Source organism: Dromiciops gliroides, chromosome 5, assembly GCF_019393635.1.
Source record: "Dromiciops gliroides isolate mDroGli1 chromosome 5, mDroGli1.pri, whole genome shotgun sequence".
Lineage (NCBI taxonomy): Eukaryota > Metazoa > Chordata > Mammalia > Microbiotheria > Microbiotheriidae > Dromiciops > Dromiciops gliroides.
The window spans coordinates 94,679,880-94,704,668 of NC_057865.1; the positions used below are offsets into that span (position 1 = coordinate 94,679,880).

The following is a 24,789-nucleotide window of genomic DNA, read 5'->3' on the forward strand; positions in this document are numbered from 1 at the left end:
AAAGTACCTGGAGGCCCAGGAAAATTGGAACTGGACTCATTAGTGTTAAAAATGAGGGAGCTATCAGGACCACGTTAAGGCTGCCAGTCTGTCTAGCCAGTGATGGATGCCGGACTATTATAAGGAAAATGATGATGACTTTCAAACATCACAATCCTTTCTGACTATATCCCCTCGCCACTTCCCTAAGCCTTTCCTTGCACCAAATATTTTTACAACTTTAGCAAAACCAATCCACACATCAAATGCATTTGACAGCACATACAATATTTCAAACCCATTAGAGATGTCTCACCTCCATACCGCCCCACCACCACCAAGCCACGAAAGAGGGGAAACAGAGGAGAAAACCTCTCACCTCTTCTCTATGACCAACTTTAGTCAGAGTAACAATTGGAGTGTTTTTCAACTAAATTCAACAAACTCCATTCTCCTTCTCTGCCATCTTCCATGGTGTCAACTGTACTAGGAAGCCTCTCATTTCTGTAGTCCTGATCTCTCTCCTAAGCTCATTTGCCACTGGCACTTCAGATTCATGGGCAAACCCCGCAAAACTAACGAACTCTTCCTTCCTGGGCCCAACCAAACAACAGAAACAGGAAACTTCAGCAAGTCTTGTTTTACTTCCACGAGGGTTCCATCATCTTCTCCATCACAAAACGTCACTGACATTTTGACTTCGGCCTCTCCTTTACACCCCTTCCTCCAACCCTCGGAATGAGGACAGAAAACTGACTACAAGCAGATGCTCAGTTATTCCTTCAGGGGCTGGGTTCAATCTGCTGCAGAGTTAGGGTAACCGGTCCAAATGGGGTGATGTTGGAGGGACCTGCTCAGCACAGAACTTTTAAGATGCTTCAGGGGGGCAGCTAGGTGGCGCAGTGGATAGAGCACCAGCCCTGGAGTCAGGAGTACCTGAGTTCAAATCCAGCCTCAGACACTTAACACTTACTAGCTGTGTGACCCTGGGCAAGTCACTTAACCCCAATTGCTTCACTTAAAAAAAAATGCTTCAGGGCACGTATAGCTCAAGTTTACAGATGCTGGCTACCTACCTGGAGGCCCCCAGGGTCAAGTAGATGAAACTGTCCTGGAAGGCTTGTACTTTTATTTCACTTTTATTTTCACAAAAGTAGTGCTAAGAAGCATGATTTCCAGCTTCTATCCTGACTGGGGAGTTAAGGACTTTGGAGCAGGGCAGGTCTGGGTTGGGCAACACAAGGGGCCTGCAGGGTGGGAAGCATAGTCACTAGGAATAGATGGGCACAGCCACAGAGGCAGTGGCATGGTGGAGAGGTGCTTTGCCAAACTTACCGAATGCCATGGAAAAAGTCACCTGGGACTGATATTCTGCTCTCCCTTGCACATAGCCAATAACAAATTAAAATTTGAACTGAATTGAGTTCTTTTTCCTAATATGTTTTTTTTGTTTTGTTTTGTTTTTTAGTGAGGCAATTGGGGTTAAGTGACTTGCCCGGGGTCACACAGCTAATAAGTGCCAAGGGTCTGAGGCCGGATTTGAACTCAGGTACTCCTGACTCCAGGGCCGGTGCTCTATCCACTGCGCCACCTAGCTGCCCCCCTAATATGTTTTTAAGACAAAGTTTCTGCCATTTCACCTGTAGACTACACTAACCTTAAAAAAAAATCTTCGAAGAGTATTCACATTTAAAAATAGCTTTATTTCACCACTGCTCAGATCCTGCAGTCAAAAACACAGTTACTGCATCATAAATAAGAAATAACCATCAAAAGAACAACAAGCAAAGGAGAGAAGTTCAGCCTCAAAACTGCATAAATAGTTTGCCTAATTACAGAGTTTGTAAGTATACATGACAATTAAACAATCCATGGAAGTTCCAAACACTTGCCTCCTGCCTACCAGACAAACATATAAATGCCTCAGATACCATGAGGCAATGAAAGATGAAACATTTGATTGATCCCCCAGTACAATCTCAAGGGGAGGAGTTTTGCTAATGTTTCCCAACACGTCCTAGAAGCAAGAAAGGGGAAGGACAATGTAGGAATAGATAGCAACTCTTCCTACCTGTTCTTATACAATACACTGGGATATGTACCCAAAATATATGTATGGTTCAAATGCTGTCCTCAAGATCAATTGCCAAGGGAAGAGATCCTGCAGTTGTGGCCATAGGAAAACTGGACAAAGTCTGAGGCTGTGGGTACAGCATGGGCAAGTCTTTAACTGGCTGGGTCAATCAGTCCAGCTTTGGCAAAGATTTCCTGCCAAGGAGTGGGAATTCAACTTGACAAGATGCTGGAGTCCCAAACTGGTTATCTGTTCAAATTCATTCTTAGAAGCGCCAAAGACTAAAGGCCTAAAATCTATCAAGGACGTTTTTTAAAAGGAGGAGAGGCCCTTTAAAATCTTTGGGACGGGTACTCAAGTAGCTCTTGGTATTATGACTTCCTTTTTCTTGTGCATATATAATCTCCTCAAAAAGGTAGAGAGCTTTTGTATCCCCCACAGCCCTCATGCAAAACTAGACACATGTGATTATTTTATAATGTGAAACTATAAGGACAGAATCCTGAAAATCCAATTCCTCACTGGGGAGTGGGCCACTTGAAGGGATGACACAAAGGAGAGAATTTAGCAAAGTGGGTAAACCTGGTCACCTGAGCTAGGAAAGGCTTGATCAGCCATTGGGTTCAGCTCTGTCAGTCATCTCCGACTGTAAAAGAGAGCGGAGAATAAGGGCACCCCTCAGGCTAGACAGGAAAGCACATGGTAGGGGCACATAAGCTCTGAAACAGTAAGAGAATTTCACTTCTAGCCCTTGTAGGGAGTAGCCTAAGAGCCAGGGATGACAACACTATCCTTGAGGTCACATGGATACCAGGAGAACTAGGCTATTTTAAAACAGGTAAAAAACAAAAAAACAAAGGGGGAGGGTGGGCTTTATTAATGGTTAGAAATCTCAGATACAGCTGAGGTAAAAACAGCCCCAGGTGTAAACTGTAAATTGGTATGAGCGCCAGGGCTGTCTGCAGCTAGACCGTAATTACCTCGGAATAAGAAATCTGTGCTAGAGAAAGCTCCTCCTCAGTGAAACTTCAGATACCCTCAGAGGAGGCCCGTGAGTACCCGGGGGCACGACCTAGTGCAAATGTGACAGGAACACTTTTGGGAAGAGTTCACAGGATCGTAGATTCAAAACTGGATGGGAACCTAGAGGTCACCTAGTACAATCTGATGTTTTATAGATGAGGGAGCTGGAAGCCAAACGGAGCATGTGCCAACACTGAGTCCATGTGTCTTTACACTATTTGAGCCAGGTGGCACAGGAAGCATTAGTAATTCCTCTAGAGATCTCTGGCAACCACCACCCTTTTATTCACGCCTAAGTGAGGAGAGAACTATGAGAACCCTCCATCCCTTGCCTTGATGACAAGACAGGGATTAGTGAAGGGTACAGAGGTACAAAGGAATAGCACTGGTCCCCTGCAGTGGTCATTTAAAAATGAGATGACAGGGACCAGTAAAACTAGGGAAACCTTCAATCCAGTCCGAGAAGTGCTTCAGAATCTGCATAGTTAAAAGTTTACTCCTCTTAAAAACTTAGGGCTTCAAAGGAAATGGCAACCATGGGCCTGCACTTACTGTCTCAGAACAGTGAGGAGAGTGCAGTCTGTATGCCCATCCCACCTCCCACATCCCACCCCCCACCCTCCTACTCCCCTGCTGTCACTGCAGTCAGCTTGGTCAGTCCAGAATACAAAGAAAGCACAACTGGAAGGAATGCTCCCATTCAGCACATCTCCTGGGCTTGCACAAAGAAACCCCTCAAGTGTCTCTTCCCGCCCCTTATCATTAGTTTTCCTTCCTGAGAAAATCTGGTTGTTCATTCCCAGAGATGCTATGTCCTTGTCCCCGTGGTTCCCTCCCAATGAGAGAGAGCTTTCAATTCTCCACCGAGGAGAATGAGTTTACCCCACCTGGTCCTCGACCCTGGGTAGGGTTTTTTCAAGGATGCTAGCCCACATTCTCCATCTTCACATATGAATGTGGGTTGTGCAAGGGTTCACCAAGGTTCACTTGGGCACTACTGCCTTGTTCTCTAGCCCCTCGGCGCCCCTTTGGGTCTTGCCCAGTCCTAGCACCTTCTCCATCCTGCTTTCCCAAGAGGCCTTCAGGAGTCTGCAGTCTTTCCTGGCCCCCACTCCCAGTGGGGCCAGCAGGAGGATCTTTAGATGGTGGACAGCCTCTCTCACATTCAGTACAGGGACGGGGCAGCTCACCAACATGGCTGCCCTGGTGCCGAACCAGCCAGGAGCGGCAAATGAAGCTCTTGCCACACTGCCCACACGGATAGAGCTTCTCTTGCGTGTGACTGCGTAGGTGGCGCAAGAAGCTGGGTTTCTGGGCAAAGCGTTTACCACACTGGGCACATTTGTAGGTGCGCTCGCCAGAGTGGGTGTTCTGGTGTACTGTCAGGTTAGCCAGCCTTGTGAACCGTTTTTCACACTCAGCACACTGATAGGGCTTTTCACCAGTGTGGGTGCGCCGATGCTCCACCAGTGTGGATAAGCGGCTGAAGCGGCGTTCACATTCGGTGCACTGGTAAGGCTTTTCACCAGTGTGGGTGCGCCGATGCTCCAGAAGAGTTGACAGTCGGCTGAAACGCTTCTCACATTCTGCACAGGGATAGGGTTTCTCCCCAGTGTGGGTACGGTAGTGGGTAGTAAGAGTAGACTGGTGGATGAAGCTTTTCCCACACTGGGCACATGTATAGGCTCGTTCTCCTGTATGTATGCGGTAGTGGCTGGTGAGAGTGGCCTGCTGGGCAAAGCTCTTAGGGCACTGAGGACAGGCAAAGGGACGAGGGCTATGGAGAGCCTGCTGGTGCTGCGTGCGGTGCTCCTTTCGGCTGAAGCTCTGGCCACATTCAGCACAGGGATAAGGCCTTTCAGCGGAAACAGATGCTGGACCATCTTGACAGTAGGGGCTAGGAGGAAGGGTGCTGAAGTCTCGTTCCCATGGGGCAGGTTTTCCAGCTGGGCCTCTGAGAAGGGATGAACTGCAGGGGTTCTCACAAGACCCCCCTCCCAAGCCCAGATCCGGGGCTTGGTGAAGGCTCTCCTTGTCTCGGCCCTGCAGAACCCAGCTGGACTCCAGATCCTTGGGCCCCTTCTCCTGGCTCTTCTCCTTCTCCTTACTGACCAGCCAGTCCTCTGCTGGGAGAAAACACACACACACACACACACACACACACACATGGACACATATGAATCACTTCTGCCTCTGGTTTCTTTAAATAATGGCCCAGTGAGAGTCTGCAATGGCTTGTTCCCTTTTATCTTGTGGTTCTACATCCCAATCAGTGAGAAGTAATGCAGCCCTGCCAATCAAGGCTCTCCCCAGCCAAGTCTCAATCTATCTTGATCTTCCAGGGCTTTCTCAAACCACCTCTCCACCCCAATCTCTCTCATTTATAATCCTCTCTCTGAACAGACCTGGCTGTAATGTTCCCCAGAATGTCCTTCCCCTTCCTCTCCATTCATCCTTCAAGGCCCCACTCGAGTTCTGTCTGCTCCACTTCACAATTATCTCCCTAGCCTTTCAACACCTGTGAAACTTGTCTGTGCCAACGGATAGTGCTTTATCATGAAGCACTTTTGGGTATTATTATTTCATATGTTCCAGAGACCTCAGTCTCATCTCCCTAACTAGACTGTAAGTTCCTTGAAGGCAGTGACCATCTGACTGTATCACCCCCTCACCTTATACACCCTATGCCTCACATACACATGCATGCATGTGCTCCCGTATACACACATGCATACACATACACACTTCAAAAGACTAACATAGTGTTACTACAAAGACACTTAAACTTGCTCAATGAAGACCTCAAGGGAAAGGCAACTTTCATATTGAAATAATGACCTATTAAATCAAGATGCCTGAGAAAGGAGCCCACAGCAGACAAACAAACGAGACACAGAGATGTTGGTCTTGGCCCTCAGGTTCAAAATATTCTCCTTCTTTCCCCAGGTAAAAGGAAGAGCAATCACAGTGAGGCAGGGCATGGACCCTGGGCAGGAGTTCTAAGACAAAAGTGTAAAACTCAACCTAGGAAGGATTTCCAAAGTCCAAACATGACTCAGAGTCATTGTGACCATGGCTAAGTTATCCTGCCTCACTGTCCCCCTTTTACAAGGAGGGGATTGGAGGGGATTGGAGGGGATTGAAGGGGATGAGCTTCAGATACCCTTCTATGTCTAAATCTGATTATATTTAGTGTTTTCCTTGCTATTTCTCCTGCAAGGGCTTGTTCCCTAAGAAAACGCAAGTGGAAATTCCTGGAGAAAAGCACCATCTTCTTGGCTAGGAAAGGAGGGTTTCTCCCAAGAAGTGCTGGCTTGGCTATATCTAATACATCCATTTGGAAGCCACGGACACCTGCCTTGACACCCTTGCTGACTGCTGTTCTCACCTAGCAGATACATGCCATAATGAGAGGGAGAAGAGATTCAACCCTTACCTGTGCAGAGGTCAGTGGAGATCTCACTCTCTTGCAGATTCTGTTGATTCCTCCCACATCCTCCTTCTTGCTTAATCCAGGGAAGTACATCTTGAGAAGAAACCAGCGTACTAGTTTCTGTAGGGGAGAGAAAGAGTTAAGGTTTACAAATCACTGCACTTTTTCTTATTCTGTGGGCCATGCAGCCTATGGGTATGGTCAGAGGCCAGACAAAAAAGAAACAAGGAAGATGATGACTGAGCACACAATCTGCCTCCAGTGTGTTACAGGCCACATGAAATCTCCCAGGTGCACTAAATGGGCCAAAGGGTTGATTTCAGATGATATAAGTGCAGTATGGCAGAAAAAACAACAAAACACTGGGCTGCCAGTGAGGAAATGGTTCTAGTCTAAGGTCTGCTAAACAGCTTACCTTGAGAAAATCACCTTGAATGAAATGATGCAGAAAGGGTCATACCCTTGACTGCCAATACCTACAAATGTGCCCCTCCTCTTTCAAGATCTTTGAAACCCCTTTATCTGAACATAATCTATTGTGTTTTCACCTCTCCCTCTGCCTTGCAACCTCATACCTTACGTTATGTCTTCACTGAGACCTCCAATCCCTCCCCCTGCAGTTCTTTCTCAAGCCTTTGGGAAGGGCTACTCACTCCTATGCCATTCTGACCTGTGATGAACTCCATATTGTCTCAAGTCCCTTGTCCTTTTATCCTACTAAACATCTTACCCTGCCAATTCTCAGCCTTATATTCCTCCCACCACAGCGGCCTCTGCTCCTGCTCATGGGTTGCTGAATGAAACACAAATCTTTGGTGACTGAGCCCACAACAAATTTATGTTGTAGAATCTCACCTGGGCCCTCACTGAAGTAAGACAAATCCTTTCACACCTTCCCTATCAATTTACCATCCCACCAACAAAGCATCTTTTTTAAACCTTTTCATCCCTCTTCAAATCTCCCATGGCCACCTCTCCCTTCATCCCCTCAGCTGACACCCTTACCTCATATATTACTGACAAAACAGAAGTCATTTGCTAAACGCTTCCTCTTCTCCCCTTCTCCTCCCATCCCCTCACACAGATTTCTTTCACTACTTTTCCTATAGCAGAGATAGGGCTATATGAAAATAGATTATGAATATAAATAGAGGAAATATATATTGAGATATATTTATGAATACAGCAGATTAAAATTGCTTCACATGAAGAAGCAGGCTTTCTCCCTGCCAAGGCAAACCTCTCTACACGCACAATGATTCAATGGAAAACAACCCATGTTCTCCAGCAAAGCGCCTCCTCTATCATTCCTATTCTCTCACTAATCTTCAAACACTCACTGTCTATGGGCTTATTTCTTAACGCCTACAAACATGCCCATGTCTCCCCTATTCTTAAAAAACCCTCACTTGATTCATCCATCATGGGCAGTTTTCACCCCAGATCTCTCCTTCCTTCTGGGGCTACACTCCTGGAGAAGGCTCCACTTCCCTTCCTTTCACTCTCTTAACTGCAGTCTGGTTTCCTACTTCATCATTCACCTGCTCTCTCCAAAGTCACTAGTGATTTTTTTTTGAGGGGGTGGGGGAAGGGGTGCACATCTGCCAGAAATTATATTATTTAATTCATCCTCAATTTAATATATAAATATTCCCATCCTTGAGAAGATGTCCCCATTGTCATAGATCCTCGCTCATTCCAATGAACATGACTTTATACTACAAGATGATCTGAGGTAACATTCTTTTTGGGGGGGCAAAAGGGGGATAATAAACATTTTTATTTAAAGTTTTGAGTTCTAAATTCTATCCCTCCTTTTCCCCGCTCCCTGAAGTAGTAAACAGATAAAGGTTATACACTTGCAATTATATAAAACATTACCATATTAGTCATTTTGTCTAAGAAAACTTAAAAAAAAGTAAAAATGAAAAAGTGGAAAATAGCACGCTTCAGTCTGTGTTCAATCAATATCAGCTCTTTCTCTGAAGGTGGACAGTATGTGTCATCATTAGTCCATTGGTCGTGGATCATTGTATTTCTGACAATAGTCAAATCATTCACTATTCTTTATCTACCAATACTGCTGTCACTGTGTACAACATTCTCTTGGTCCTACTCATTTCACTATATATAAGTTCATATAAATCTTTCCAGGCCTTTCTGAAATTGTCCTGCTTAGCATTTCTTAGAGCACAATTAACATTCCATCACAAATCATATACCACGGTTTGCTTAGCCATTCTCCAATCGATGGGCATTCCCTTGATTTCCAATTCTTAGCCACCACAAAAGAGCTTTGTACAAATAGATCTTTTTCTCTTTTTTGGGATGTCTTCCAGATATAAATCTAGCGGTAGCTGCTTGATCAAAGAGTATACACAGTTCCAAATTGCTCTCCCAGAATGGTTGGATTTGTTCACAACTCCACCAACAGTGGATCAGCATCCCAGTTTTCCCACATCCCCTTCAACATCCAACATTTTCCTTTTTTGTTATATTTGCCACTCTGAAAGGTATGAAGTGATACCTCAGAATTGTTTTAATTTCCATTTCTCTGATCAATAGTGATTTAGAACATTTTTATAAGAATACAGATAGCTTTGATTTGTCTGAAAACTGCCTGTTCATATCCTTTGACCATTTATTACTTAAGGAATGACTTGTATTTTTATAAAATTGACTCAGTTTTCTAAATATTTGAGAAATGAGGCCTTGCTGAACTAGGCTGGTGACTGAACGAGTTGAGAGAAGAGGATCTATGTGAAGGGTATGTGAAGCCAGAAACAATATTTGGTGACCAATTTGCTATAAAAGATGAAGAGGTGGAGACTTAGAAGTTAAATGATTTGGAAAGGCTGTGAGTTCCCAAACTCATGACACAATCGCTCCAAAAAACATCCAAATAAGACCATTAGGAAAATGCCCGGAGCAGCAAAACTCACAGAAGAATGTGCTGAAATCATCTTCTAACCAAGAACGGCTTGGAAGGTCAGAAGGAGGGAGCTGCTGTGCTGATACAGGAATTGAGCCCAACCCCACAGTCACCCTGACACAGATCCAGTCTCAGGAACTCCTCACCAGAGAAGGAGACCCCCAGAGCCTCTGAATCAGCTGAAGCGCCAGTGTCGTCTGGAACTAAGCTCACAATCTGGTCAGTGGACTGAGCCCTGGGCAGGGGGGAGACTACAGGGGTCTATGCTGGTGCTGAGGCAGAACTTGGATTTTACACCCCTGCTGAGAACCAGGAGGTGGGCTCAAGTAGCAGTGGCCCAGGTCGGGGAGGGGCACAGGCTTGTCAGAGCTGACAATCACAACACACAAAGCTGGTTGATTGGCAAGTTGGTCTGGGGTCATCTAGGACCAGGAAACAGGCTGGGTGAGTAAAGAACCTGATTCTCCTTAAATCAGACCACCTGGGACTTCTTAAGCTTGGGATACTGCAGCCTGGAAACAGTGCCCCACTTTAAGGAGCTAAAAGTCAAGTAAAAGAAAGGCAAGATGAGCCGACAGAGAAAGGTGAGGACCATAGAAAGTTTCTTCAGTAACAAGGAAGACCAAGGGGCACCCTCAGAGGAAGATGTCAACATCAGGGCCCCTATATCTAAAGCTTCCAAGAAAAATATGAATTGGTCCTAGGCCATAGAGGTGCTCAAAAAGGACTTTGAAGATAAAGTTAGAGAGGTAGAGGAAAAAATGGAAAGAGAAATGAGGGGGATGCAGGAAAGACATGAGAAAAAAGTCAACAGCTTGAAAAGTCAAAGTGGCCAAATGGAAAAGGAGAAATGAGCCCTTTATCAGAGATATTTGTTTCAAAAATTCTTTCCCAGTTTTCTGCACATTGGCTTTTTTTGTACAAAAGCCTTTTTTTTGGGGGGGGGGCAGGGCAATGAGGGTTAATTGACTTGCCCAGGGTCACACAGCTAGTATCAAGTGTCTGAGGCTGGATTTGAACTCAGGTCCTCCTGAATCCAGGGCTGGTGCTTGTGTGCAAAAGCTTTTTACACTAATGATCTTTTAACTGCCAAAGCCAATGTCCTTTTCTCAATCTGTATCCTTCTTGACCTCTCTGCAGCCCCTGACACTATCAATCACCCTCATCTTCTTGATACTCTCTTCTCTGTTTCTGGGACACTATTCTCTCCTGGGTTTCCTCCTCTGGTCAATCTTCACCTAACCAGAGTTATTTGCTAATGCTGTCTTTCCTGGGCCCTCCTACTTTATGCCCTCTATATGATTTCACTTGGTGATCTCATCAACACCCATGGATTCCATTATCATCTCTAAGCCGATGTTTTTCAGATCTATTTATGCAGTCCTAACCTATTTCCAGACCTTCAGTCTCAAACTTCCAGCTGCCTAATGGACATCTCAAACTTGATGGGCCACAGACATCTTAAATCCAACATCTCCAAAATGAAACAATACTTTTATCCCCCAAAGCCCTCCCTTCCTTTGGATTTCCCCATTATTGTTGAAGGTACCACTAGGCTCCTGGTCACTCAGACTCAAGACCTGCATGTCATCCGATGTCTTTACTCTCTCACTTCACACATCCATTAACCTGCGAAGCCCTATTGTTACTCCCTTTGTGAGTGTGACCCTCACTGCCTCATGCCTGGACTATTGGTATAGCCTGAGGGTAGTTGATCTCCCTCCCTCAAATCTCTCTCTACTCCAATCTACGCGCCACTGAGCTGTAAAACCGATCTTTAAGTACAGGTCTGATGATGTCACCACCCCATTCAGCAAACTCTAGGGGCTTTCGATTATATCTAGAATCAAATAAAAAAATCCTGTTTTGCTTTCAAAGCAAATGGAAATGAAAGTTGTTCGTATACTGAAATGATTGTATTTGTTGATTGTCAAGTTCAGAGTAAAAACTTTAAAAAGAGAGAGAGAGAGAGAGAGAGAGAGAGAGAGAGAGAGAGAGAGAGAGAGAGAGAGAGAGAGAGATATCCCAAGAAAGATCAGCCCAGTCTATTTTAGGGTCAGTACTTGTACACAGGGTCATGTTCCAATCTTCTCTGAGGGAAATTCTACCCACAGCCTAAGAAGAAGACAACAGTTCTATGTTATCTCTTCTGAATAATGGGACAGATTTACAACCCAGTTTAGTAATAAGTATATGGCTAGGATAGTGAACAAAACTAACCAGGTCATACAAGGAAAAAACCTATAGCTTTGGTTTTATTGGCATGGTATTTGATCAAATGCTAGATTTTTAGAACGAAAAGAAACCTTGGAAATTAATCCATTTTTTTCCCCAAAAAATTTTGCATGAGGACACCAAGGTCTGAAAAGATTCAAAGACTTGCCCAAGGTAGAACATCTGGTCACTGTAATGGGAAGAATAATGTACTAGAAGTAAGGAGACCTAGGATTCCAGTTTTAGCTCTCTCTAGTTGTATGACCTTGGGTAAAAAACTAGTTCCCTAAGCCTCAGCTTTCTCCTATCGAAGATGAGAGAAATGGCTTCTTTAGTCCCTTCCTACTCTGAAAGAGCCCAGATATTCCAACTCTTTCCATGGGAGGGTGCTCCCAGAAGTTGGTTACCGTCCCTCTTCCAACCCTCCAGAAGCAGAGCTACTCACCAGCACTGGGATGCACTGGGTTCTCTCTTTCCTCTGTGTTCGAGAGCTCTTGGCCACATGGCTCCTCCCCTTGTTCAATTCGGGATAAGAGATCTGGCTTGGAGATGGCATAGTCTGGTAGGGAAAAGAGTGAAGTGTTATAAAGGATGTGAGTGGGACCGGAAGTCATGGACTCTAATTCTCTAACAGTCAAATGGGATGAGCAGGCAACTATGAAAGGAAAACCACAAGGCCCATCATGGAGCCCAATTACTTTATGGGGAAAGACTTCCCCCAACTTAGGCCTTTGAGGTTCTTTCTCTCCAGGTCCCACTGTGCCCCATCTTGTCCACAGGCCCCATGGGTCAGCCCTCATAAGCAGTAATTGAGGGGGCGGGCCTACAGTCATCTTCTGATCCCAATCACGATTCAAACAGCACAAACACATACATATGGCTTTCTGTCCATTTGTCTAGGAAAGAACAGATGATTGAGCCTGGACCACACTACTGAACAGGGGAACTAAAGTTCCATTCTTTCCATTCCCTCCTCCTCCAGCCTGAGTCGGTCAGTCAATAGGCATTTTTTACATGCCTACTATGTACCATACACTCAAGGGCTGGGGACACAAGAAGAAGCAAGGCAGTTCCTCCAGGATCTCACAATCTAATGAGGGAGACAATGAGCAAACAAATATGTAGAAATAAGCTTTCTTTACAGAAAGAAGAAACTGGAATAAAGAGATTGGGAAAGGCCTCTTGTATAAGGCAGGATTGTAGCTAGAACTTGAAGGAAGCCAAGGAGGCCAGCAGATAGAGATGTGGAAGGAATGCATTCTAGATGGACAGAACAGTCAGAGAAAATGCCCATCGCTGAGAGCTGGAGTGTCTTGTTCCTGGCAGAGCGAGGAGGTCAGTGTCACTGGAATGCAGAGTGTGTAGAGAAAGACATGGTACTTGGGAAGTGGGGGTGGGTATAAAGGCCTTTGAAACCCAGAAGGTTTTGTATCCGATCCTGGAAATGAGCCATTGCAGTTTATTGTTTTAGGAAAATCACTTCAGTGGCTGAATGGAGGATAGGACAGAGTGAAGAAAGACTTGAGGCAGAGATCCACCAGTAGGTTCTTCTTCTTCTTCTTCTTTTTTTTTTGCAGGGCAATGGGGGTTAAGTGACTTGCCCAGGGTCACACAGCTAGGCATGGGGTGGTAAGGGCCTGTACTAGAGCAATAGCAGGGTCAGAAGAAAAAAAGGAGCATATATGAGAGACGTTGCAAAAGTGAAATCGATAGGCCTTGGCAACAGCTTGGATATGGGCGGGGGGGGGGGGGGGGGGGGGATAGTGAGAAAGGGCAGCTAGATGGCGAAGTGGATAAAGCACCAGCCCTGGAGTCAGGAGTACCTGAGTTCAAATCCGGCCTCAGACACTTAACACTTACTAGCTGTGTGACCCTGGGCAAGTCACTTAACCCCAATTGCCTCACAAAAAAAAGATCAAGAGATAGTGAGAAGGGAGAGATGATGTCTAGATTATGAGCCTGAGGAACATGGGGTGGTGTCCTTGACAGTAATAGAGAAATATGAAAGGGAGGAAAGTTTGGGGGAAAGAGAGAATTCAATTTTGTACTTGCTGAGTTTAAGATGTCTAATGGATGTCCAGTTTGAAATGTATGAAAGACAGTGGGAGATGAGATACTGAAGGTCAGCAGAGAAGTTAGGGCAGCATAAGTAGATTTGAGAATCAAAAGCATGGGGATGATCATTAAATACATTGGAACTGATGAGATCACCAAGTGAAGTTGTAAAGAGGAAGAAGGTCCACAACAAAGTCGTGTAGGACACCCACAATGAGTGGGCTGGATAAAAGTCCAGCAAAAGAGACTGAGAAAGAGTTCAGATAGGTAACAGGAGAACCAGAAGAGTTATGTCCTGGAAACCTAGAAAAAGGAAAGTATCAAGGAAACGAAAGTGATCAGCAGTATCAAAAGATGCAAAAGAGTCAAGAAGGAGGACTGAGAAAAGGTCATTGAATTGGCAAGCAGGAAACCACTGGTAACTTAGAAAAACCATTTGAGTGGAATGATGAGATCAGAAGCCATAGTTAGGGGTTAAGAAGAAAGTGAGACAAAGTGGAGGCACCTATTGTAGATGGCCATTTCCAAGGAGTTTAGCCACAAAGGGGAGATAGTTAGTGGGAATGGAAGGATCAAGTGAGGTTTTTTTCAAGATGGAGAAGACACAAGGCATGCCTATAGGCAGCAGGGAATGAGGCAGTAGAAAGGGAGAGTGGTGATGACAGAAGGGCAATCTGCTAGAGGAGATGAGATGGAACAGGATTGCTTGAATAAGTGGAGGGGTGACAGATGAGGAAGAGGGGAGAAGTGGGATTCATGATGAACAAATTCAAATTTTCTAGTAAAATATGAGGCAAGGTTATCAGCTTGGGAGGAGGGAGGGAGGGGGAGCCATGAGAAGTTTGAGGAGGGATGAAAAGATTTGAAAGAGCTGCTGTGAGGGGCAGCTAGGTGGTGCCGTGGATAGAGCACCAGCCCTGGAGTCAGGAGTACCTGAGTTCAAATCCCAGCCTCAGACACTTAACACTTACTAGCTGTGTGAACCTAGACAAGTCACTTAACCCCAATTGCCTCACCTCTTCCCCCGCCTCCAAAAAAAAAGAGCTGCTGTGGAATGGGTCTGCCTAGCAGTAGTGAGGGATCAGTTGAGATTGTGGAACATAAATTTGGAGAGGACCCAGTCAGAATGGTTGTGTGATTTTCTTCACCTTCATTCAGCAAAACAAGTGTAGTAGCCAAGGCAACAGATGGTGGAAGTGACTGAAAGCTGAGGCCTGGTAGGGCACAACAGGCAAAATGATGAGGGGTCTAAGGACTCAAATGAAGAAGACCATGTAGTGATGAACTGGTTCACCAGAGGGTCAAGATGGGGAGAGGCAAAGGGAGCGGCTAGTGCAGAGATGACAGTTAAGAACTGATAGTTAAAGGATGGAAGGTCATGGTATGGATGAAGACTACGGTTTGGTTTGGTTTGGTATGGGAAGGCATAGGGAGGTAGAAGGCCAATAGATTATGATCAGATGGGGGATTTCAGAGTTCTTGGACCATGGAAGTGGTGCACTTGTGGGTGATGGCAAAATCTAAGGTATGATCATGTTTGTGTGTGGTTCAGATGGGGAAGGGGAGGACATCATGGGAAGTGAGTAGGTTAAGGGACTTAACAACTGTGGTATTTGAGAGTGTCAATATATATGTTGAAATCCCCTAGTATGAGGGCAGGAGTTGAGAAAGACTGTGAGCCAAGCAGTGAAACTTACTGAGGAGGGAAGGAGAGTATCCTGGAAGTCCACAGAAAATAGAAATTACGATTTTGATTGAGTGGAAGATGTGGACTGTTAGGATCTCCAATGAAGAGAGGTTAATGAATCACTCTTAAGAGTTGGTGCCTCACCAACCACATAATTGGCCAATATTTATCAAACACAATGGATAAGGCCTTCTGCTAAGCCCTGTGAGATACAGAAATATAAGACCAAGGCCACTATCCATCCCAAAGCTTACAGCACAGTTGAGGAAAATAAATCAGGTGTACAAATAACCATTCATAGAATAAAAGCATTATGCTGGAGAGGCAGAAGTCCCAAGTTTTTTGTGCATTCCCCATTTTTTTAGCTTATAACCCTGAGAAAATCCCCATTTCCCACCTTACCTATATCAGATGTTCTCTCAAAGTTCCTTTTACTTCTCAAATACAGGATTCTGATTTAAGTAGCTAAGCCAGTAAGTAAAAATTAAAAGGATTTCTATAGCAGTCCCAGAGCTCTTAACACACAGAGAGAGTGGCCCCTTACCCAAGGACACCAGTGTTTCATAGTTTCCTCTCATCACATGTTTGTAGAGTTCCTTCTGCCACTCATCCAGGTTCCCCCACTCCTGCTCTGAGAAATACACAGCCACATCTTCAATAATCACAGGTACCTAGGAAACAGTATGAGACGCCCATTTCAGAGTCACATCTGACATCCAGCTCTCGTCCTGGTGATTTCTGGGGCTCTCTGACAAAACTCCTATAAATAAGTGTTCATCTTCACTGGTCCTCAAGCTGTTCAAGGTGGAATTGGGTGCAGCAGTTACTTTTGCTTTTCCTATTCCATATGCCCTCCCACATCCAGCTCCAGAATGCAGGCTCCTTATAGGCCTTTAGAAGCTTCTTCTCTACTTTACGGTCTGTTCCTAGTATACCTGTTGCCATGGTTACCTCTCCCTATACATCCCCAACTCTTCTGATCAAAGTTCTTGCTTTCTTTAGCTCAGGATGATTAGACCCTGACCCCTATCCTTCCCAATATCCCAAAGTTCCTTGGAATAACTGGTTGACTAGCTTTAGGAACAGAGAATTCTGCTTTCCATTGGCTCAGTGCCTGCTGCCACTGGACTCTTAAGAACAATGTGCGCCAAGCTAGTATCCACCACAGCAGATTACCTTGGGGACCTCGCCCTTGCTGCCTGGGGGGAGCCGCAGGATCCAGAAGTTCCTGTTCCTTAGCAGGTTCTCCATGTTCTCCAGCCTCCTCTGCAGCAGCCCATACTCCTGGAGCAGGGTGCCCAGCACAGCCCATTTCCCCTCCAGCTGGTTCCCAAATTCCACCGCTGTCTTCTCACAATCAACTAATTTCTTCTCTGCTGTCCCTGTCCTCCCCTCCAGGGTCTGTAAGCGGGCAGCCTGGGACTCCACCTTCTGCTCCACGGCCTGAATGGAAGCCAGGATAGCCAGCAGGGAGATCTCGGCCGACTGGATCTGGGCTTCACGCTGGGGGCCCGTAGGAGATGCTGGAGGCGCTGGGTGTTGTATGCTGGTGTCCCATTCCTGAGACTAAACACAAGGAGACACAGAAACAGGTGGGGGTCATCTCCACTTACCATAATCAGCAACAAAAAGGCACTGGCTGAGGACCGTGCCTAAGCCACAGAAAGAGGGAAGGTGGGAGAAGCAGTCACGGGAATAACCCTGTCTAGGAGCCCTCACCCTCAGGTTCAAGTTCCAGCAGGGCAGTCACTCACCTCACAGCTGTTGATCTCATAGGCTCCTTTGGGCTCTCAGCGTCTATAAGACTGAGACCGAACTACAGCTGAGATTTTACACTGGCATATTTCACCTATCTGGCCTCAGTTTCCTCATCTATGAAAAGAGTCAATAAGCTTTATATCATCCATAATCATCATAATAGCGAGCATTTATATAGCACTTCAAGGTTTACAAAGCATTTTACAGTAATTTTATTCTGTTCTCAAAACAACAGAAGGAGACAGGTATTATCCCCATTTAACAGATGAGGAAACTGAGGCAGACAGAGGCTAAATAACTTGTCCAGGGTCACACAGTCAATAAGTACCAAAACCTAGCTTTTAACTTAAGTCTTCCCAACTCCAAGCACAATATTCTATCTAGAGCACAATACCTTGTACCTCCTTCCCAGCACCAATATGTTCAAACAGCCCCTGGCACACAGTCAACTTCATTTACTGTACCCATTGTACAGAGTAGGAAAGAGATTATAAAGGGAAAAGGGTTTCCCCTTCCTGTAAGAATTTCCAGCCTAAAGGGGGAAGACAAGCAGCATCATATGAGGACAGAAAATCTTAAAAAGGAAAACCTCAAATTTATTGCTGTTTGTAGGCTTTTGTTTTGTCATTTATGCCTTCCTCTCAACCTTATTCATTCTCTCACACTGCTAATAAGCCAATGTCCCCTTGGCGTTACAGTTATTTCTCTAAATACTTAGTAAATACCATCTGCTGGGAAACCAGCTTAACCATTAGTAAGAAAGAAGTTCCTTTAGAAGATGTGACAATGCTTTTAGCTGCTTCGGAGAAAACTGGGCTATGCTGGAATTGTAATGACTGTCCCAAAGAGGGCTCCTTGAGATGAGGGATCAGGTCTTATGGTTATTTGTGTTTCCCCATATGCCCCACAATTCCTTGCCCATAGAAGACTCTTGAGAAGCACTACCATGGATAATGATCATCTTACTGAGAGCTTGAAATAAACTTTGTTAGATAAAGAAAACCCATTGTCCAGACCAAGTTATGTAATTAGACAACCTATATAGCTGGTTCAATGGTCCATATATTTTGGACAATGAATTGGCCTCAGAATTGAGGAGGAAGATGAAAAGAAAAGGGAGGAAGGGGAAGATAAGTGGGGGAGGGAGCAGGAAGGAAAGAAACAGGCTAGACTGCCCTTGGGAAATTTCTCAGTGCTTTCAATAACCCTAAGCTTCTCCCTAAAAACAAAACCCCAACATGAATGAAGCATTTATTAATATAGAAATTTATTTTGATTTGGGGACCCTACCTTTGGGCTGAGATTGGAAAGCCTTAGGCCCTTAGGGTCTCTTCTGTGTGGGAGGGGCACCAGCCCCTCCCCCTCTGCTTCAGCTGAGCCCAAAAGCCCCGTGGGCTGTACAAGACGCCAGGTCAGACAGTTAGGGAAAAAAAGCCCCAAGCCCCCTCCAACCTGAGCAGAGCTATCGGAAAGATCCCAGATAGCCTATAGCCTGTGCTGAGGCACATGATGCTAGAGCGCACCCCCCCCTCCCACCAGCCGCAGCCCTGGCTGGCGGATTAGCTTGGTCTGTGGGGGCACAGGAAGCCCCAAGATTTGAGTGGAGAGAAGAAACGGTATATATAGACCTGGGAGTTAGACAGCAAGGGGGAGGACGGACGAGAGGAGGCGGAGAAGAGGTCAAGCGATGGCTGACGAGATTAGAAAGGTTGGAGCATGGCAGACTAGAGACGGGGCTACAAGGACGCAGGAGAAGATGAGAAGGACTAGGAGCAGAGAAAAGAGAGGCAGAGGGCAGACTGATGGAGCAGACAGATAGAAGATCGGTGAGAGAGAAACACGGGTTCAGCGGTGGCAGTAAGGAGAGGAAAGTAAGAAGCAGGGGGATTTACAAAGTGAAAGGGGCTCGGAGTTAGAATAAAGGACCTGAATACCCTGAGGCGAGAGGTGGCTAAGGCCCTTATTGTATTAAAAAGTTATAAGCGCAGCAGGTGGGAAAGAGATGCAGTGGAAAGAGAGGGCAGGAAAGTAGTCAGGTTGTACATTTTATTTCCCTGTATTCTTAATTTTAAATAGTATCTCATAAATAAACTCTGCTTTGATTATTTGGTTAAGAGGCTTCTTAATATTTTGCTTATCAATTTGGGAGTGGAGCAGTGTGGTGGAACTTTATAAACGGCCCACATTAAATTAACAGCATTCAGATGGCCAAACAGTCAAAGGTCCCCAGATTAGTCCTCCTGTCAGATTAGCCCCAAAATTAGGCTACTCATTTAAAATATTCTCACATTTTAATGGCGACCGTGGCAGGACTTACGGCCCAATTATAATTTCTCCAAACCTATAATTTTTCATAAGTCAAATGATGAATTTTTCCAGGTTAGATTGGTTAGCTAATAATAATTAAATTTTTTTACATTAAACACTTATCATATGCAAAGCACTGTACTAAGCACTGGGTTCTTCCAGTGTTACTCTATGGCTTTGAATTATGGGATACTACAGTCTCAGAGAAAGCAAAATTGCAGATCATGGAAAGGTAGCTAAAGGATTACATGGTGGGTGAAAGTAAGCCACAGCAAACTACAAATCCTGGATTACACACACACACAAAGTAGCACAAAAGACATCAAAGCAATATATGAGCAGAACAGAATATGATATGAGATATGTAACTGAAATTCAGTTTCGTATATAATCTTCATAGAAATGTTCATGTTTGTGGATGACTGTTAATTGAGAAAAATAGACAGAGAAAGAGAAAAGAAAATGTAAATAAAGTTAAAGAAAAAAACCTCGAAAAAATATAAGAATCTCAATATATAAAAGCAGAAATCAGGGGCCAGTCTATGATTTATTAAAAAGATTTCTCAAGGGAAGTTCCCTTAATACCTTTAAAATATGTCTCAGGTTATACTTTACTTACATATAAGTTGTAAATAAACTACATGAAGTAGATTAGTTTAAGATCTTCACAGTGACGTTATTGAGCTTGGGTTTGATGTCTCAAAGTTTTTGACACTACCAACAGATTCCTCTTGGGGGATCTCTGGTCTAATCTCCAAGTCAGACAGGATATGGCCAAAACTCAAGGCAATGAAACTGAAACCTGATATGTATATCATTCATTCAAGAGGCATTTCTTAAGTATCGACTTTGTGCTGGGCACTGGGATTTCTAATCCCTTCCCTGCCAGGCCTTGCCAGGACTCATGTGGATCTGGCTGTGGGATCATTTATGAATCATCTGCTCTGGGCTCCAAAGACAGAAGTGAAGTAAGTCTTGCCCTTGAGGAGCTTACATTCCAAAGGAAAACAATGATTTGAGAAACAGTACAGCAGTAGAAATAGTCAATCTTGTATCTTGGGACCTAGTTTTAAGTTTGACGTTAAAAGAGAGTATGCCTGTGAACAAGCTGCTGCTTTACTCCTCTGGGCCTACTTTCTCACATAAGGGAGTTAGTTGGTTTCAGTGATTTTTAAGGCCCCTTCCAACTCTTCAAGCAACCTGTCCTGTCCTGTGCTAGGTAACATGGGAGAGATACTGAAAAGGCTCATAATCTATTTGGAAAGACAAAATTAACATGCAAGAAAAGAATGAGAAAAGACTGAAGTGCCACATAAGTGACAAAAAACAAAATGTTTTTAAAAATTCAGAAAAATCAAGTGAAATAGGTTGAAAAGAACTGAGTGTTCAAAGATGGATAAAACTTAGAAAAATGGAGAGGAAGAGAGAGAGCATTCCAAGTATGAAGGGCGGGAGGATGAAATAATATGAACTAAGGTGAAGACCAAGGTTTGTTCACAGGATCATACGATCAGCCTGGCTGAAGGCAAGAATGCAGGTCAGGAAGGAAAGAACAAGTTGTGCTGGCCATCTTGGGGGAAGGCTTTGACCCTCAAGCAGAAGAATTTGGATTCAGTAGAAAGAGGGTCCTCAAACTGTGTTCCCAGGATATTAGGGTTTAGACTCAGAAGAGGTCAAACCCTTTATTTTACAAAGGCTCAGAGGTGGAGATGCTCTATACCATGTAAGTGTTCTAAAATAAAAATGTCAATGTTAGTGATCTTTTTCACCAAAATATTAAATATGCATATTTCTGGAAAGTTTTCAACATGAAGACAGGCTTAATTTCCCTTATTACATTTTAAGAATTCCCTCAACCATCCTTTATAGTGGGAGAATTACAAACCCCTAGGCCCTTCACTCCCACTCTTTCAGGGAGTCAACATTTATGGGTTCCATTTGTTAAGTCCCAGAGTGTTTGGTGGCTATTAGTTTGAGAAACTCTAGCAATAGGGAATTTCCAGCCTATCTTTCCAGCCTGATTACACATTACTCTCCCACATGAACTTTATGTTCCAGTCAAACTGGCCTACTTGCTAGTCCTTGTACATTATATTTTATCTCCAGTCTTTGCCAAGGCTCCCCCCCCAACCCCCCCATACTTGACATGCTCTCCCTTTCCACCTCCACACTTTGTATATATCCACTACTTTGCTGTGAATATACTGTATCCTCCCATAGGAGAAAGCTTGATTAACTTTTCTACGCATCTCTCCATCATCTTGTATACTGCCTGGTACATGGTGGACAATTTCTAAATGTCTGCCAATTACCAACTTGTTCACTCAGATTCAGGTACTGGGAGACCTGGCATCTGATGTATTTCTGTTGAGTGAAAATTCAAAGCCGCTAAAGCTTATTCCTTCAATTACTGCTTTTTTTTTTGACCCTTTCTGGATGGGACAAAGCCAGACAAAAAGGGAAAGTTCATGAGGTTGATCAGAGAGGTGAGCCCTTGGAAGTGGGAGTGAAATCCAAGCCCTCAGAAACTTTAGGGGGTGTTAAAAAGACTCTTACTCTCACGAAGGAAAATGAGCCTGCTTTCTTTTACAAAAATGAACTGAACCATACCCAAATATTTAGTCAGGCACTTCCAACTCTAAAATTCTATGGTTCTGCGAACTTCTTGTCCCTTCAGACTTCTGTTGCCTTCAACCAACTTGAGTCACTTTCATTCAAGGAGGCCAGGCCCGATCACCCAGGAACAGGCCAGAGAGATTTAAGAGCCTTGGGAGGAGAAGCACCCCCCCACGCCCCACCCCCAAGGTAGACATTTCAAACAACATCCTGATAACAGGAGTTGGGAGGGGCACCACACCTTCGAGAAAGAATAAAAACCTTAGAAAAGATACTACAGGCCAGCCCCCAATTCCCTCCACCTGGAGATTTGGTCTCTGATTAGGGAAGATTGAGGGAACCCATGGCTATCTTTCCCTTAATTGTTACATATCAAGAAAATGTCCTAAACAGGATTACTTCTCTTTAATTGTTCATCTGTCACCAAAGATTTATCTCGAATTTTCTGGAAGCCATTTCTGTATGGGGGTAGTTTCTACAGAGGCAGCGATACAATAGGGCCACATTAAGACACAACTAGCTCCCTGTTACAAAGTGTACAAGCCATGCCACGGCTCTATAACAAGACTCAGCCTGAATGATGTAAGACTGATGCCCCTTTTCTTCCTTCCTTCGTACAAGGCTGAAATGGGCACACTAATGCAATCTTGCCTCCCAAATAAAGGGAGAGCCAGACACGAGGCCGGGAGGACCTCTCTGATGCAGATGTTTGGCCAGGGGCCTGCTTCGGCCAGCAGGTGAGCAGAACAGGGACCACAGGACAAGTGCCTTTTGGTCCCAATGGGGGATGAAGGCCAGGTGGTCCTGGACTGGGGGATGGAGCTGAAGGTCAGCGGGGAGGCAGAACGGAACCAAGATGGAGAAAGGGCAGGGGGGACCTCCGTGCCTGCGCAAGGCTGCAGGGACCCTCGCCCTCGCGGGGCCCATCTCCCGAAGTAACTCGGGCAATCTAGCCCTCTGACCTCAGCCCCGACCCTGACCCCAGAGGGCCCAAGCGATGGCCCGGCCTCGCTCGGAGAAGCTGAGCCCAGGGCCCCGGGGTGGGAGAGCCCCTTCCTCGAGGACTCCGGCTGGGGGCGGCGGGGGGGGGAGGGGGGGTCTCTTACCGGAGCAGGAGCCGCCTCGGCCATGGCCCTTGGTCTCGTTCCCAGGCCCCGGAGGCTGCGGCGCGGACGAGCGGGCTCCGGAGCGGTCCGGCCCTCCTCTCTCTGTACACGGGACCCGCAGGGGGGGCTTCCTCCGACCAAGCCGGGCTCTGGAGCCGTCAGCGGGGAGGGCGCGGATCCAAAAACCCGAAATGAGACCCCGGCCGCCGCGAGCTCCTGGAGGACCGGCCCCGAGCTGGGCTGCCCCCGCCTCCGCCGCCGCCGCCGCGCTCCGACCTCGCGTTCAGCTCCGGCCCCTCAGCCTCAGGCTCGGCTCGGCGTGGCCCCGGCTCTGCAGCACCTGCGCCCGGCCCTGCAGCGGCTCCCGCTCCTGCTCCTCTGCAGCGCGAGCCGCACAGCTGCTGCAGCTGCCGCCGTGTTGATAACCACTGCATCCTGGGAGCTCAGCTCCCCCATTGGCTGGCCGGGGAAGGAGAAACGTTCGGCGCCTCCTCTCGGCCGCGGAGCGCACAGCGCCCCCCCAAGGCCCGTAGGAGCAGGAAGGCGGCCCCCGCGCGGGCTCCGTCGATGTCCTTGAGGATGAGAACAGCCTTAGCGGGTTACGTGGTCGGAGCGGGGCCGTCTGAGCAAGGCCGTCCCGGCGCTGGGCACAGCCATTTGCACGTGCTGCCCGCGCCACACCTTCGGCTCTTGCACAGGGGTCCCAGAGTCTTCGTGCTGTTAAGATTATTAGTCTATTCAGCTAAAAAAGGCACGTTTGGGAGCCTTGTAAAGGATGGACCGACCCTTTGAGGTCGACTACTTTAAACTGGGCGGCCAGGAACCCCACCCCGCCATGCACGTGCAGCCCTCTAAGCACTACGGTGACCCTGAACCATTTTTCGTCTGAGCAGCTAATTGTCAAAATCTGCTTCTAGGTCACCCACACCCTGCTAACCCTAACTTCGACTCCCTAAACTATTTATTCCTCCAGGGCCAAATTCAATCCCACTTCCTCCACGTTGCCCCCTCCCCTGAACTGCGTTGTTGCTTCTTCTCTCCTCCACAGGCTTGTACTCCTGGGTAGTACAAAGTTCCTGACAGCCAAAGACATACTCGTGCCTGCCTCAGCACTTGGTGCCCAGACAATCTAAGAGGTGCTGAATGTTTGGCAAATCATCTTGCACACCCAGTGTGTGGGTCCATGCACCGCTATCTCCTAGTTTATCGTTTATCTACACGAAGGGGGGGTTAAAGGAGAAGAAAAATGTTCAGGAGCCCAAATCAGCATTTGCAAAGCGGACCCAGGAGGTATAAGAGAACTTCATTCTGAGAAACAACTTTTTGCTGAGGTTCCAAGAAGAAATACCCCTCCCCCATTCCACCACCCAAAGGATCCGTCTTATCATCTAAACCCAGCCATCTGGCCTGCACCACTTCCTGCCCAAATGCCACAATTTGAGGAGGCTGCATCTCTCTTCAGTAAAACATTACTTTCTTTCCCAAAACCATGGTGGAGCTCAAGTGAACCCTTGGGGGTGGCTCCTCTCCTCCAGTAGGCAAAGGGGAGAGGATAGTGCTTCAGATATGCGAAGTACCTTCGTCCCCTCAATAAAGTGAGTTTTG

At 45.9% G+C, this 24,789-nt stretch overlaps 1 protein-coding gene across 2 annotated transcripts; it reads right to left on the reverse strand.

Moving 5' to 3' along the window:
- Nucleotides 1-1,661: 1,661 nt before the first annotated feature.
- LOC122727746 (zinc finger protein 777-like) lies at nt 1,662-23,471 on the reverse strand. 2 transcript variants are annotated; one of them, XM_043965508.1, is made up of 6 exons: nt 23,185-23,471; nt 16,574-16,963; nt 15,942-16,068; nt 12,101-12,214; nt 6,513-6,629; nt 1,662-5,199 (listed from the first exon to the last, which is right to left on the reverse strand). In XM_043965508.1, exons 1-6 carry the CDS (start codon nt 23,206-23,208, stop codon nt 4,001-4,003), a joined length of 1,971 nt encoding a protein of 656 aa, XP_043821443.1. In that variant the 5' UTR covers nt 23,209-23,471; the 3' UTR covers nt 1,662-4,000. The 2 variants fall into 2 exon arrangements, with proteins under 2 accessions (XP_043821443.1, XP_043821441.1); XM_043965506.1 differs by having other exon boundaries at nt 1,662-5,202.
- Nucleotides 23,472-24,789: the final 1,318 nt, after the last annotated feature.

Excerpts from the sequence above, each read along its gene's own strand:
- LOC122727746 (XM_043965506.1), bottom strand. The coding sequence starts at position 23,208 with ATGGCCGAGGCGGCTCCTGCTCCG. Across the intron at positions 16,069-16,573 it reads GCAAGGGCGAGGTCCCCAAG|GTACCTGTGATTATTGAAGA; the intron begins GTAATCTGCTGT and ends ACTGTTTCCTAG. Across the intron at positions 12,215-15,941 it reads TGAAACACTGGTGTCCTTGG|ACTATGCCATCTCCAAGCCA; the intron begins GTAAGGGGCCAC and ends TTTCCCTACCAG.